The sequence below is a fragment of the Chelonia mydas genome, chromosome 1 (assembly GCF_015237465.2).
Source record: "Chelonia mydas isolate rCheMyd1 chromosome 1, rCheMyd1.pri.v2, whole genome shotgun sequence".
Classification (NCBI taxonomy): domain Eukaryota; kingdom Metazoa; phylum Chordata; order Testudines; family Cheloniidae; genus Chelonia; species Chelonia mydas.
This window is the reverse complement of record NC_057849.1, coordinates 39,183,666-39,199,069: the sequence shown is the minus strand read 5'-3', so window position 1 is coordinate 39,199,069 and position 15,404 is coordinate 39,183,666. Positions and strand designations below refer to the sequence as shown.

Here is a 15,404-nt window from a genome sequence, read left to right as displayed (position 1 = left end):
TTACAGAAACAACTGATACATCAGGAAATGCACACAGAGCAGAATACTTACAAGTAGCAATTAGTAAAAGCTATAACAAACTTTGGGGAAAAAATTCAAATGTTTTGTATGCAGCTTGGTCACAGACAATGCTGCAAATGTATCCAAGATGAGAAGAAATTATTTAGAAGACAGTAGAGAGAGTCCCAAGCTAATAACATACAGTTGCACTGCTCATTTGATGCACCTCCTAGCCAAAGACTTCAGTGTTCCACAAATAAAGGCTAATGTTGTTGAAATTGAAAAATACTTCTGTAACAACCACTTTGCAGCAGCTGCTCTGAAAAAAGTGGGAGGAACCAAGCTAACGCTCTCACAAGACATGCAGTGGAACTCAGTAGTGGACTGTTTTGAGCACTATATCAAGAACTGGCCTAATCTGATGACAGTTTGTGAACGAAATTGTGAAAAAATAGATGGCACTGTCACAGCCAAAGTTCTCAACATTGGGCTTACGAGAAATGTTGAACACATGTTGAGTACCCTGAAGCCTATTTCTGTAGCCTTCAACAAAATGCAGGGAAATAGCTGTTTTATTTCTGACGCTGTTGAAATCTGGAAGGAACTGAGTGAGATCTTAAAGAGACATATGCAATGACAGAGTTAAATTACAAGAGTTAAAAAAACGAATGGGACAAGCACTATCGCCAGCTCATTTTCTTGCAAATATTCTCAATACTCTGTATCAGGGTCAAACCTTAACTGCTGCTGAAGAAGAGGAGTTGCCTATGACATGGACATCCAGCAACCATCCCTCCATAATGCCAACTATAATAAACTTCAGAGCTAAGGGTGAACCATTCAAGAAATATGTTTGCTGATGATGTTTTAAAGAAAGTCCCACTAGTGAACTGGTGGAAGTCACTTATCCACTTGGATTCAGTGATAATCTCACTTTTAACAGCAGTAGCTTCTTCTGCCGGTGCAGAAAGAATATTTTCTTCCTTTGGACTAATTCATTCCAAATTGAGAAATTGTTTGGGACCTGAAAAAGCAGGAAAGCTTGTTTTTCTTTTCCACATTATGAACAAACAGGAAAATGAAGGTGAAGATGACTGAGTTAGCTGAGGAAGCCAATATTTTAAGTTTCTCATGTTGACCTGGCTGACACAGTCAATTTAATTTTTTTTTTAATTTCATTTAACTGTTTGTTAAAAATAATTTTAACAAAAACAAACCTGATTTTAAAAAAACTTGAATGTTTAACTAAATTCAAAAATTCATATGCTTGTTTTGTTAAGATATTATAGGTTTGCTGTTGAAGAAAAAAATCCAGAATACATAACATTGTTGTTTTAGTTAAATAAAACAATTTGTCTGTCTGGTGATGTTCTCCTCCTAATACAGCTTGGCAAGAAAATCCTCCAAATATTAATGATTAACCTGCTGAATTGGAGATAGTTCACCTCCCAATGACTTCATAAATGTCTGCTTCAATTACCTTTGGTAAATGAAATAACCAAACAATCATTCATTTTCTGATATAGCTGTAAAACTAATCTGAAAAGTTTTCAAAATAAATCATTTAAAAATGCACAGTGTGTACCTTCTAAAAATGAAAACTACATCTATCTCTGAGTTGTGAAGAATATGTATTAAGGTTATAACAACCAACAAGAAGGTATTCTGTCCGAATGAACTTGTAACATAGTTTTAATTATAGAGGAAACAAACTTCTATCAGCTATCTTGCTATAGTCAGTATTGTATTTAACATTTGGGTGTATTTGGATAATTTAATGGTCAGTTTGCACCATTCACCACTTTTTTTATTACATACATTTATCTTCACTAATGGAAATTCCAGTCAGAATGGAAAAATTATGACAAATGAGCTGCATAAATAATAGGTTACAGTTAATAAGGTTTATATATACTAGGGAAACAATGCCAGCTAAAAAGAGACAAAAATCAAGTGAAAAATTCAAATGGAAAAGGAGGGAAGAAAAAAAATTGCCATACTGCTATCTTGCTTTTTGGTAGGTAATTGTGACACTGAGCAAGGGTTAAACAACCAGCAGGCTAAGTGACCTAAAAATCAACCTTTAGGGACATAAGAAAATTACTGAAATGGTAAACAGGGACATTTCTTGTAAATAGCTAACAAAGCCATGTTAGATAGACTAGAGCTTTGAAATGTAAACCTATATTGTTAGAGAATTAGAAGTAAATACAAATCGTATTTGTCTGTGTTTACCTATATCTGTTAGAAGTTAACAATGTGATCTCATTAGTTTGTAGATGACAAACTTCTGTTCCTGTCTGTTACTATATTCTATTGATTCAGGGATTAAAAGGGAATATTAGCAATTAGATTAAATGTGTGATGTTATAATATCATTGTCTTTATTTCTCTTTCAAGTTTGTAGTAAACTATCAATGAACAGCTTGAATGGTTAATTACCATATGCTAATGAGTGCACTTAGGAAATAGGGATTTTACTTCAAAGCAACAATGTGCATTACCTATTCTTCATCGAAGGAATGCCTGCTGTGTTATCTGCTGTCAAGAGGCTATTAGCCCACTAGAGACCTATAAAAGGAAGCTTCGGGACTGATCCTTACCACCACAGATCTCATTAACCTTTGTCAAGGGAAGTTCAAACTGTGAGACTGAGGTCTCCAGGTACCTTGGATTATCCCTGCTAATTCTCATGGAAGAATCTGAACAAACTCTACACATGGACTGCCTATTGGACTATAACTTTTAAATTGATTCCAGAAAGACTTTCATAACTCAGCAACCTCGCCATCTCTCCAATGAAACTGACATAAAAACTTTATTCATTTCTGTATGTATAATGATCTTTAACCACAGTACTCTTTTTTTTTTAAATCTTAGATTAGTTAATAAGAATTGGCTGTAAGCGTGTATTAGGTTAAGATCTGAAATATTCATTGAACCGATGGGTAATGTGTCTGATCTCCCGGGATTGGTACAACTTTATACATGGTGAATAAGTTTTTAAGTAATCCTCACCATATTTGAGTTGGCTGTCTGGGAGGGAACCCAGGACTGGATTGCTTAAGGACAGCTGTATTTTTCGTTTCTTGGTAATCAGTAAGGTATTATAGAAGCTGTTTGATTACTGGCTTGGTGAATCTAATTATTAGAATAAACCACCAGTTCTGTGGATCGTCTGCCCCATTCTTTCAAGTTTGCCCTGAGTGAGCAGTCTCAGTTTGGCCCCTCCAGCAACCACAGTCACAGTAATACAATACAATTTCATATGTAGCTTCACAGCAAATTCCAGGAGCATGTCCACTTGCTGAACTACAGCAGCAGTAAATAGTCAAATGGCGAAAAAATAAATAACTTTGTTGTGTGAAGTTAAATTAATTCCATTTAGGTGCCTAACTTATGTAACACAAATTAACAAATTTGGCCAATATACAGAAAATGTTTACTATGATCTATAGATACACTTATACCCTGGCAGATGACAATCCATCTAGTCACTTCCCCAAGAAGTAACTAAAATGACTATTTCTATTAGAAAACATTTTTGTTTAGTGGCTTTCTTATAAATTATTTATGTTTTTACCAAGAAAACTGAGACTTTGTAACATATTTAAATGATCTTAATTCAATTAACATTTAAGACTAGGATGAAACACCTATATAGTTAACGTTTACCTCCAATACCTTAACCTGCTATTTTTCGTCTAGTTAAAGACTACTCAAAAACACTCATCAAAAAGTATAAATCTCTAGCTGTTGCATTTTTGCTTAACAATAGTGTTTTATTAACATATAGACAATGTCATCAATGTCAGCTGGAAAATCCAGACTCAGAAAATTCCAATCCCCCCCGCACCACACACACACACACACACACAAAACAGTAGATTATAAATAGAATACTTGCCCTAGCACATAAGATGCTAGCTCTTCCTTAACTAGCTGACTGTTGAGACTAGAGGATCTCTTTCCAAGAACATCTGGGGAGTCAAAGAGTTCAACCGATAGAACATTATCTTGTGATACACCTCCAAAACAGATAAAGATAAAGCTTAATTTAAAAAGTGTCCAGTAACAACAACACTGAGAAAGTTTGTTGTCTGAGGGGTGAGAGAGGGTGTACAGGTGGGTAGAGGCAGAGAGAACATTGAAAAATTTAAATCTACCAAGGTCTGATCTGCAAAATAAAAACCACATCCAGTTTTAACGCAAATTCTTTAGACAGTCCCAACTTTACACCCATATCCATTAAAAATTTTTTTTGGTGGCTTCTACAACATTATGACCTAACAGCTAACTATTGCTCAAAGCTTCATTTATTAGGCAGTTTCCACATTAATTTTTTGGTACTGACTTATATAAGAATTCCCATCTCACATAAAGTTACACTTTACCAAAAACAATAATGGGAAAAATCCCACGGAACAGACATGATTTGAAATTCAGCAGCACATAGTATTGGCCTGTTTCAGAGGAGCTGATCACCCAAACCTCCTCCTGTAGATAGCGAAAGCCATGAATAATAAGCATCTCTGAAATTAAACCCTACACATTAATGCAAACCAGTGTTTACACCACTTAACACTCACATTGCCCACATGGAACTGAAGGCATAAATGGTGTTGTAATTTGGCTTTCAAGTCTATAAAGTTTCATTGCAATTACATTACATTTGGAAACTCTCAGCCAATCACGTTACTTACTGCAAATATGAATGTTCTTATTTTTTTAGGTTTCAGAGTAGCAGCCATGTTAGTCTGTATCCGCAAAACGAAAAGGAGTACTTGTGGCACCTTAGAGACTCACAAATTTATTTGAGCATAAGCTTTCGTGAGCTACAGCTCACTTCATTGGATGCAAAGCTTATGCTCAAATAAATTTGTGAGTCTCGAAGGTGCCACGAGTACTCCTTTTCTTTTTGCTTATTTTTTTAAGGTCAGGTTTTTAAGGTCAGGCTTAACAAAGCCCTAGCTGGGACGATTTAATTGGGGATTGGTTCTACTTTGAGCAGGGGGTTGGACTAGATGACCTCCTGAGGTCCCTTCCAACCCTGATATTCTGTGATTCTTTGGTAAAAGGACAGATCTATCAGCAAGCTTGAGGGGGAGTAATTATAATAGAGTGGATTTCTCTCATTTAACATATGAAAGTATTTACTTTATTTGATATGCGATGATCTGAATATGCACAATGATTATTTATAATTATTTAACAATATTAGTTATGTAATAGACACACTACTGATAACTTACTAATGACTGAGCACAGCATAAATTTAGCTTGAGTCATTTCTTCAAATCTTTCCTTTGCTTCTCTACTCCATTCATTTCCTCCTTTATAGGATTCAATATGAGCCAGCTTGCTCCTGATGGCCTAAGTAATAAATCAAATTAGATACCTGTTACCACATATCCACAGTATGCATTTAGGGCCAAATCCTTGTCATAAAAGGGAGCAGGGTGGCATAAGGAACCCGCTTACTGCCCTGTGTGGGCTAAACATATCATGGGTTTCAGTGAAAGGAGAAAGGCTGCCACTGGGAGGTTAGCACCCCTCATTCTGCACAGGTGGGTAAACAATGGGTACAACTTTCACCTCATTGTGTTGATTTAAATGGAATTAGTGGGCTGAGTCAAAGATAGTGCAGTGACAGGGTCACGGCAAAACACTAACAAATTAGCCATTCTTTGGATTTTTGAGTACAGAGATCTTGGCCTGCATAGTCCTATGGCAAACATGCTAGAAAATTCATGCCAAAGGTTGGAGAGTTCGGAAACATATTAAATAGGATGTGCAAAAGAAAAAGGATAAAAAAGGCATTTTGAAATTGAATGATTATGCAAAACAATCAAAACTTATCAAAGTCTCTTTTACAGAGAGATATCGTTAGTCTCTCTTATTTTGTCAAACAATCCCTCTTAGCAGAGAGAAAAAGTGTTAGTTCTGTTGCCGAATTTTGAACTGACCCTGTGAGTTGGTGTTTACTTTTCCAGCTTTGGACAAGACAGTGTGTGGGGCCAGTGGGGGAAGAGAAGGAGAGAAGGAGGGGACAGAAGAGATACAACAGTAAAGCTGGGGGAAGAAAGGACAGTTACAATTACATTTTTTGTAACTGGTGCTCTTCCAGATGTGCTGCTCATGTCTATTCAATTCTAGGTGTGTGAGCTCGCCACGTGCACCAGTGCCGGAAGTTTTTTCCCTCAGTAGTATTCGTAGGGGATTGGCTCTGGCAATCTCTGGAGTGGCGCACATACGCTGCGGTATAAGAGGCTCTGCCGGCTCCTCCCACCCTCAGTTTCTTCTTGATGGGAACTCCGACAGTGGGGAAGGAGGGCAGGTCATGGAATAGACATAAGCAACACATCTCAAAGAATACCAGTTACAAAAAAAGGTAACTGTCTTTTCTTCTTAAAGTGCTTGCTCATGTCCATTCCATTCTAGGTGACTCCCAAGCAGTACCACCAGAGACAGGGAGGAGTTCATGGATGTATAGACTGCAACACAGCCCTGCTGAACCCAGCGTCATCTCTGGCCTGCTGGGTGATGGCATAATGCATGGTAAATGTGTGCACTGAAGACCACGTCATGGCCCTCCAGATGTCCTGGATAGGGACATGGGCTAGGGAGGCCGCCAAGGATGCTTGCACTCTGGTCGAGTGGTCTTTCACAATCGACGGTGGCTGGGTCTGAGCCAGCTCATAGCAGATACGCATGCCAGGAGGTGATCCAGTTTGAGATCGTCTGAGAGGACACAGAAGGCCTTTCATTCTTTCCTCTGTTGCTACGAAAAGCTGACTCCAATCTGTGGAATGACTTGGTGCACTCCAGATAGAAAGCCAGTACACGTCAAACATCCAACATGTGTAGCCATCTTTCCTCGCTAGAGGAGTGCAGCTTGGGGCAGAACACCGAGAAGATGTCCTGGTTGATGAGGAAGGAGGACACTACCTTGGGCAGAAAGACCAGATGGGGCCGCACTTGTACCTTGTCTTTGTAAAAGATGGCATACGGTGGCTCCGATGTGAGGGCCCTCAGTTCAGAGACCTTCCTTGCTGAGATAATGGCCACCAGAAAAGCCACCTTCCACTAGAGATGAGAGAGGGAGCATGAGGCCAAAGGCTCAAAGGGTGGGGCCAGTGAGCCTCGAGAGGACCAGGTTGAGATCCCATTGGGGAACTGGGTCTCTGATCGGCAGAAAGAGCCTTTCCAGGCCCTTCAGGAACCTGACCATCACATCATGTGAAAACACTGATCGACTTTGAATATGCAGGTGGAACGCTGATATGGCCACCAAGAGGACCTTGATAGAGGAGAAAGCGAGGCCCTGATTCTTCAACTGGAGCAGGTAATCCAGGATGGATTGGGGAGATGACTGGGTTGGACAGATACCCTGCTCCGCTGCCCAGCAGGAGAACCGCTTCCATTTAGCCAGGTACGTAGCTCTAGTTGAGTGCTTCCTATTTTCCAAGAGAATCTGCTGCGCTAGACTGGAGCAGGCCTGCCCCTCTGGCTTTAGCCACACAGCAGCTAAGCAGTGAGGTGAAGCGGGGTGAGGTTCAGGTGCAGGAGCTGACCATGGTCCTGGGACAGGAGATCCAGGCATTCAGGCAGTGGCCACATGGTGGCTACAGCTAGGTCCATGAGCGTGCCTTACCAGCGTTGGCAAGGCCACACTGGGGCGACCATGACTTTGTCCCTCTTGACCTTTGACAGGACTCTGCTGATAAGAGGGTGTAGTAAGAAGAGCGCCTGAAACATAAGCCCATGTATCAGAGCCTGGTAAGAGGCCTGGGCTAAAGTAGTCAAAACTTTGCTGATACAGTATAAAGCGAAGTTAAGCTGAGAGCAAGAGGCAGGCTCTGCTCACAGAATCTGGCAAGAACAGGGCTGATATTGCAGAAACACATATTCCTAGGAGATGCGAGGCACAAAGCACTCACAGAAGCACATTCCAGAAGGGTGGTACCAGAACACCTCGATACCAGTACATTCCCCAAAAATAATAAGAACATGCTGAGCCATCTTAAGGATAAGGTCAGGATGACAGCATGATGAATAGAAATGTTTTGATCAAACCAACATGTACAAAGCAATGGGTGGCACCCTGATACGTAAGGGGCAATACGTAATTTGTTTGTATCTGTGTATTAAGATGTACCTCAGACACAGTGTCTTTGGCCAGCCTAGAGAGCAGTTGGAAGTCCTGTCACTGACTGAGCTGCATTTATTGTCACAGGCATACATGTCTTAGTATCTTCGTAGAGCCTGCCAGGTGCTATGACTGTGCTGTGTCGACAATAAACCTGGCCGGGCGCCTTCGCACCTTAACGGATTTTGTGGTCATTGCATGGTTCGCTCAAGGTCTGCAGCGCCACCTATCTGCGCAGAGGTGGAACAGCACACAGGGAGAACATACACTCAGCCAAAACATTTGACAACAGAGGGATCGGTGGGAAAGCATACAGCAGATCCTCTGCCCATGACAGGAGAAACATGTCTGAAAGGGCACATTCACATAGACCCTGCAGGGAGCAGAAACACCGACATTTCTTGTTCTGTTTGGTGGCGAACAGGTCCACTCGGGGAGTCCCCCACCTGCGGAAGATAATCCGGGCAACCTTGAGATGGAGCACCCACTCAAGGTGAGAGCAAAAGGACCTGCTGAAGTGGTCTGCCAGTATGTTGTGAAAGCCACTGAGATGCGCTGCCTTCATATGGATTCTGTGCTGGATACAGAAATCCCACAGATGGACGGCTTCCTGTACAAAGAGCCGATGATCACACACTCCCTTGTCTGTTCACACAGAACATGAAGGTTGTGTTGTCTGTCAGGACTTGCAGCACTTGACCAGACAGCTGGGGAGAGGAAGACCCCGCAAGCTAGGGGGATGGCCCTGAGCTCTTTGACATGTATGTGCAGCACACGTTCCCCCGGGGACAAAGTTCCCTGGGTCTGCATTGTCCCAAGATGTGTCCCCCATCCGAGGTCTGAGGCATCCGATATCAGCGAGACCCCAGGCAGAGGATTTGCAAATGGCACTCCTGCCATCACCCCCTTTGGGTTGGACCACCACTTTAAGGAAGTGAGTATGCTGCACGGGATCCCAACAACCTTGTCCAGGTGATCGCTGGACGCGGAGTAGGCCTTTGCCAGCCACAGCTGGAGGGGATGCATTTTGAGCCTTGCTTGGTGGACCACATAGGTGCACGCTTCCATGTGGCCTAGAAGCCTGATACAGACTCTGACTGTGGTGATCTGGTGCATGAAGAGGTCGGTAATTAGCTTTGACATCGAGTCAAACCTGTCCTGCGGTAGAAACATCCTGGTATCGGTAGAGTCTAGCACTGCACCGATAACTCTATCCTCTGGACTGGGACAAACGTGGACTTTTGCTTGTTTATCAACAGGCCCAGAGTTGGGCACGAGTCCTGCAGCACTTTGACATTGCACTGGACTTGGAGCAGCCCTTGATGAGCCACTCATCGAGATACAGGTAGATCTGGATAACCCGAAGTCTGAGGTAAGTGGCCACCACGGACATGCAGTTGGTAAACACCCTTGGCGCCGTTGCAAGGCCAAAGGGAAGTACCATAAACTGGTAGTGAGCGGTCCCCACCAGAAAACATCTGTGCCCTGGGAATATTTATATATGAAAAAAGGCATCCTTCAAATCGAGAGTGGGATACCAGTCTCCCGGATCCATGGAAGGGATGATGGAGGCCAGCGAGACCATGCGAAACTTCAACTTCTTGAGATATCTGTTGAGGTCCCACAGGTCCAGAATGGGGCGGAGAGTGCCTTTGGCCTTCGGAATGAGAAAATACCGGGAACAGAAAGAACCCCTTTCCCCTTCAATGCACAGGTACTTCCTCCACTGCTCTGACTTGTATAAGGGCCTGTACCTCCTGTCTGAGCAGCTGCTGGTGAGAAGGGTCCGGCAGAAGAACAGGGAAGGGGAGTGGGAGGGAGGATAGAAATAAACTGCAGAGTATACCCCACTGCCACCATGCTGAGGACCCACCAGTCCATAGTTACTGTGGTCCAAGCCGGGAGGAAAAAAGAAAGGCGGTTGGCAAAACAAAGAGGAGGAGGATCCAGCTTGAAGTCTGGGATGTCGCCTTTGAGCGCACCTTCAAAATGCCCGCTTGTTCCCTTGAGGGAAGTAGGATGAGCCTGGCTGTGAGGCTGAGCCTGTCTGGTGGCCATGGTGGCGCATGTAGCCCTTGCTCTTCTTATGATAGGGTTCTGATCTCACCTGACTGGCAGGTCTATGAGGTTGCTGTGGCTTGAACCTCTTTCTAGCAGGGGCTGGCATGTAGAGACCAAGGGACTAAAGGGTAGCCCTAGAGTTCTTTAGCCTATGTAATTTTGTGTCCGTCTGCTCCACTAACAGGGCAAGGCTGTCAAAAGGGAGGTCCTGTAGTGAGAGTTGGGCTTCTGTGGCCAGCCCAGAAGCCATCAGCCACGATGCCCGTCTCATCGCCACCACCGTGACCAGGGACTTCGTGGCCGAGTCCGCTGCATCTGACGTGGCCTGGAGGGAGGTCCTCGCCACCATTCACCCCCCCCCCACCAAGGATAGCCAGGAACTCCTAGCTTTGAGCAGGGGATTGTACTAGATGACCTCCTGAGGTCTCTTCCAACCCTAATATTCTATGATTTTAACTCTGTCTTGGACTCCTTGGGCAGCATGTCTGTGAACTTGGTGATAGACTGCCAAACATTAAAATCATATCTGCCAAGGAGGGCCTAGTGGTTAGCCACTGTGACCTGGAGGCTGGCAGATTAATAAACTTTCCTCCCAAACAAATCAAGCCTCTTGCCATCTTTATTCTTGGGAGTAGGGCCGGGTTGTCCCTGTCTGTGTCTCTCATTGACTGCAGATACGAGGGAGTTTGGGGCAGGGTAAGTGTACAAATATTCAGATCCCGTAGCAGGGACATAGTACTTCCTCTCCGCCTGCCCAGAAATGGGCAGGAGGTAGGAAGGGGTTTGCCAGAGGGCTCTGACCAGCTTTGCCATCCCATCATATACAGGAAGTGCCACCCTGGATGGGGCTACCGTGGCCAGGATGTCGAACAGGCCATTGGAGGGTTCCGCTAACTCCTCCGCCTGTAAGCACAGGCTTGCTGCCGCCACCCTCTTAAAACAGCTTCTGGTATGCCACAGCTTCATACAGAAAAATTGACTGGGATGGTCCTGCCACTGCCTCATCGGGCAATGACGATGATGAGGCAGGGGGAAGGGTGGGTGAGACTTCTACCTCTGGATTAGCCTCCGCCCCAGTAGGAAGCTCCTGGGCACCGCGCTCTAACCCCATGTCCAATGCCGGGGGAAGGTGAGAGATGGTCGCTGATCTCCTGTCTGATGCGCCTGACACAGAGCACTGGACTAGAGTCCCCGGGGCCCATGGAAGCCCCATGGGTTCCAGAACTGCCATGGGGGAGACCACTGGCCCTGGAGCCAAGCACCGGCTGGCAATATCACAGCAACTCCTCCGTGCTTGGCTGAGAGCGACTGGTTCAAAGGGCCTGATGCCTCTTCCTCTTCATCCAAAGAGGGTGAGCGACACCCCGGGGACCACCATGGTGCTGATGAGAATTCGGAGTTGTCCTCCTGATGGCTTCCATGCCGCTCACTACAGGAGGACCAGTACCGGGTATCAGAGTCTCGACAACAGCTGCTTCGACGCCAGCGATGGAGCTCAGCAGATCGACAGCAGGGATCCAGCAATCGACGCCTAGAGCACCTTGAGCAGTACTGAGGGTCTGGCGATCGGGAATGAGATGGTGACGAGCGACACCTAGATGAAGTCAATTGGCACCGCAGATGCGTTGATGTCCCCCTCGATGCCAGGGATCTGCAGCGTTGTGGCTCCACTGGGGACCTGTGCCCTGGGGAGCAATGTCTCCTGTCTGGAGACCGGTGCGTCTCAATCCCATGCTGGTTTATGGGCAAGCAGTGCCATCCCACGGGGAACCAGTACCATTAAGTCCTCCCACGAGTGATGCCGGGATCTCCGGTCAGCCTGGGCAGGTCGGAAGCACATCCCCAGGGATCGACGCTTCAATGTCGACCACCTCGGTGTCAGGGAGCCATGCCACACTGACGGGGACCGCGGTGCAGGTTCCAGCACTGGCTTCCCCTTAGAGACAACCAAGTCAGAGCGAGGTATTGGTGGCACCAGCAAAGAATGCCTTTGGCCGCATGAAAGGCCACCAGGGTTTATGGGACTTCCAAGAACTTAGGACCTCTTCCACTAGATGGAGTGGGCAGTGGGTCCACTGGAGGGTCTGGCTGGGGGTGTCTATGCTAGACTGGGGACTGGAGAGCTGCTGTCCCTCGGGGTCTGTGCTCCTCCACAGCCTTCGCCCTCACCCTGCGTGGAGCTGGGAGTGCCCTCTGTCCTGGTGCTTCTTAGGCTCTTTCACCGGTACTGGCGACTGGGACCAGCATTGGGAACTCGGTGCCAAAGGCGCACTTCACACCAATGCATGCGGTGACTTCGGCAGCTCGGAGATGGGCCCAAGGGCCAACTCCATGAGGAACACTCTCAACTTTATGTCCCACTCCTTTTTGGTTCTTGGCTTAAAAGTCTTTCAGATTCGACACTTGTCACTGATGTGGGCTTCACCCAGACACTTCAAGCAGCTTTGATGCGGGTCATTAATCAGCCTGGGCTTTGGACAGCGCTCGCACAGCCTAAAGCCTGGGGAACGGGGCATGCCCCGGCCCTGGGCGAAGTACCAAGAGGGGACTATCTAAGTTAACTACTACTAACACTAAAACACAAAAAGAACCACTTAAGCAACTATTTACACACAACGCAAAAGGAAACCACTGGGTAACGCAACGCCTGCTGAGGCAAGGAGCAGTTCCAGCACTGTCACTGGCGGTAAGAAGGAACTGCGGGAAGGGGGAGCCAGTGGTGCCCCTTATACCGCAACATATGCACGCCACAGAGGGTGCCAGAGCCGGTCCGCTACGGATAAACTTCTGGCACCAGTGCACGTGGCGAGCACACACACCTACTATGGAACGGACATGAGCAAGCACTTGAATAGTTTTTTGTTTTGGGGATATTTTTTTGTTTTTGGACATTCTTAGGATGCAAGTCAGTCAGCCATGGACAGACATCCAGGCCTGGCAGGTTGGCCACGACAGCTGTTGCTCTGGACCCCACCTCACTTTTCTGGTCTGGGATATCACCTGACTAATCTGGGCAGATCCCCACTCTCTCACCAGTCCTGGGCACAGCTAGCTAGTGTCATCTTGTCATGCTGGCATAATTGGTCTCAGGATCAGGTCAAAAGCAAAGAGAGGATAGATGAAAGATAGTGAGGAAAGGAACACAAGGAAAGGGAAGACAGAGCAGGATCTCATAAGTATCACTCTGGGGTCCACCGGTAATGGTCAGGTTTCCCCACTGATGCATTGAGGGCTAAGTGTCATGATGACTGAGGCTCACCAGTGAAGGACAGAGTCTCTACAGTGAAGCAAAAGCTATTGGCCTTTCCTGAGGGAATCCTCCAAGAGTCAATTCCACCATTTTGATCCCCAAAGTCTCTCTTTTTAAGGACCCCAAAAGCAGCAATGTGCAACATAAGTCATCACCTCATTTTTTTTGTTCACCAATTAAGCCTAATTTCTGACACACCAATTTTGTTCCATTAATTTCCGATTCCATTCTCCTCTTATTTACAAATAACAACCTTCACAGTCATTTAGTTATACCAGTAGCCCTTTTTGTTTGTACTAATCCAGTCTGTCTTTCGTTTGTACCTTTTTCTATCAACAGTTATGGTTATAGGTTATTGTAACATTTTAATGAAATTTCAGCCACTTTACAGCAATTAAGCTCAGAATTGGGGCAGGCTCCCTAGACCTCAAATATTGCAACAAGCCCCCACCCTGCTGAGCTGGCATGGAGAATAAAGAAATCTGTTAGATAAAAGGGTTGCAAAAGGAGGATCCAGAACCAAATTGTGCCTCTGAGAGTCAGAAGCTGATTTCCTAAGCACTTTTCCTCTGCCTAAATTCTCATCTACAGGGTAACATGCATATCTAACTACTACTTTCCAGGAGTCTTGAGTATTTCTGCAGCACTTTATTTCAACAGATTTTTCTTTTTATACACCTTATGTACTTTATTGAAGTCTATTATTTCCCTATTAAGTGCCTGGTGATCGTGATTACCTTGGGATCCTCAAAGGCTTTATATTTTTTTAGCTATTACTATCATCATAGGTTTAGTCTAGGAACTACATTGAGGGAGGCAATGAAAGCTTGTTTGTATACATATAGAATTTTCATGTATCATACACCCATAGGTTTGTTCAGTTTCTTTTGGATGAAACAGCCTCAAAAGGTCAGAAGAACATACACATTTTTTCTTATAAACTACAAAATTAAATTCTCTGCAATTTTTCAGACTGATCCAAGACTATACATCAATCATCAACACTGCAAGATGTAACCAAAGCTCTTATTCATTGAACTTAAAGAACTATAAGTAAACAAAACTAAACAGGATAACACTGTTAAAGGAAGATCATGACTCAGGCTGATTAAATTATGATAATTCTTGCCCGAGGCAATTCCCTTTGACAGTAATTTTAATAGCAAGACATGACTGACTTAAAAGTCATTAAATGGTCTAGGGAGAAAAATAAAGATATTAATATTTGTTCTTGAAAATGAATTCAAACTGTAATGAAAATGGTCTTCTCACCTTTTGAGGATGAATCTAGAAGTTTTATATGTATACAAACAAGCTTTCATTGCCTCCCACAATGTATCTGCTACAGGGAAAGGATATAACCCCCGTAATAAACCTATGATAATAGTAATAACTAAGATAATATAAAGCCATTGAGGATCCCATGGTAATCACGATCACCAGGCACTTAATATGAAAATAATCAACTTCAATAAAGTACATAAGGAAAAAGGTGTTGTAATTGAGCACTGCAGAAACACTCAGACTCCTGGAAAGTAGTAGTTGACCTGACAGCAACTGTGAAAAATCAGGACGGGGTGGGGCGTAATAGTAGCCTATATAAGAAAAAGACCCAAAAACCGGGACTGTCCCTAGAAAACTGGGACATCTGGTCACCCTAGAAAGTAGTGACATGAAGTCCCTCCAGTCTGGACTTAGGGGAGGGGCTTAGGCAAAATATGTGATCACATAATTAAAGACTGTATTATAATGCACACATGCAAATGAGCCAAATTAAGGTTGTACTGCCAACCTTAATTCTGGCATTTCCTAATTTTTGAATGATTGCCTTGGCAACCTTGTGCTCTTATTTTTTGTATGTAATTTATGGTTTTTTAAACTGAAAAAAAAAACCACCCACAGAAGTTAATCATGTGGACCATACTGACTCCCCAGATGGGTCAC

At 44.3% G+C, this 15,404-nt stretch overlaps 1 protein-coding gene across 6 annotated transcripts in view; it reads right to left on the bottom strand.

The window, feature by feature from the left end:
- Positions 1–15,404, bottom strand: part of RNF17 (ring finger protein 17) — a 241,496-nt gene that overhangs the window by 96,971 nt on the left and 129,121 nt on the right. For 5 of the 6 annotated variants that reach the window (XM_043530141.1, XM_043530127.1, XM_043530136.1 and 2 more), the window contains 2 exons: positions 5,253–5,373; positions 3,908–4,028 (listed from right to left, as the gene is read on the bottom strand). In XM_043530141.1, the coding sequence (XP_043386076.1) occupies positions 3,908–4,028; positions 5,253–5,373 (242 nt within the window). The remainder of the gene's footprint in view (positions 1–3,907; positions 4,029–5,252; positions 5,374–15,404) is intronic. The other variant, XM_043530131.1, reaches the window with a different exon arrangement.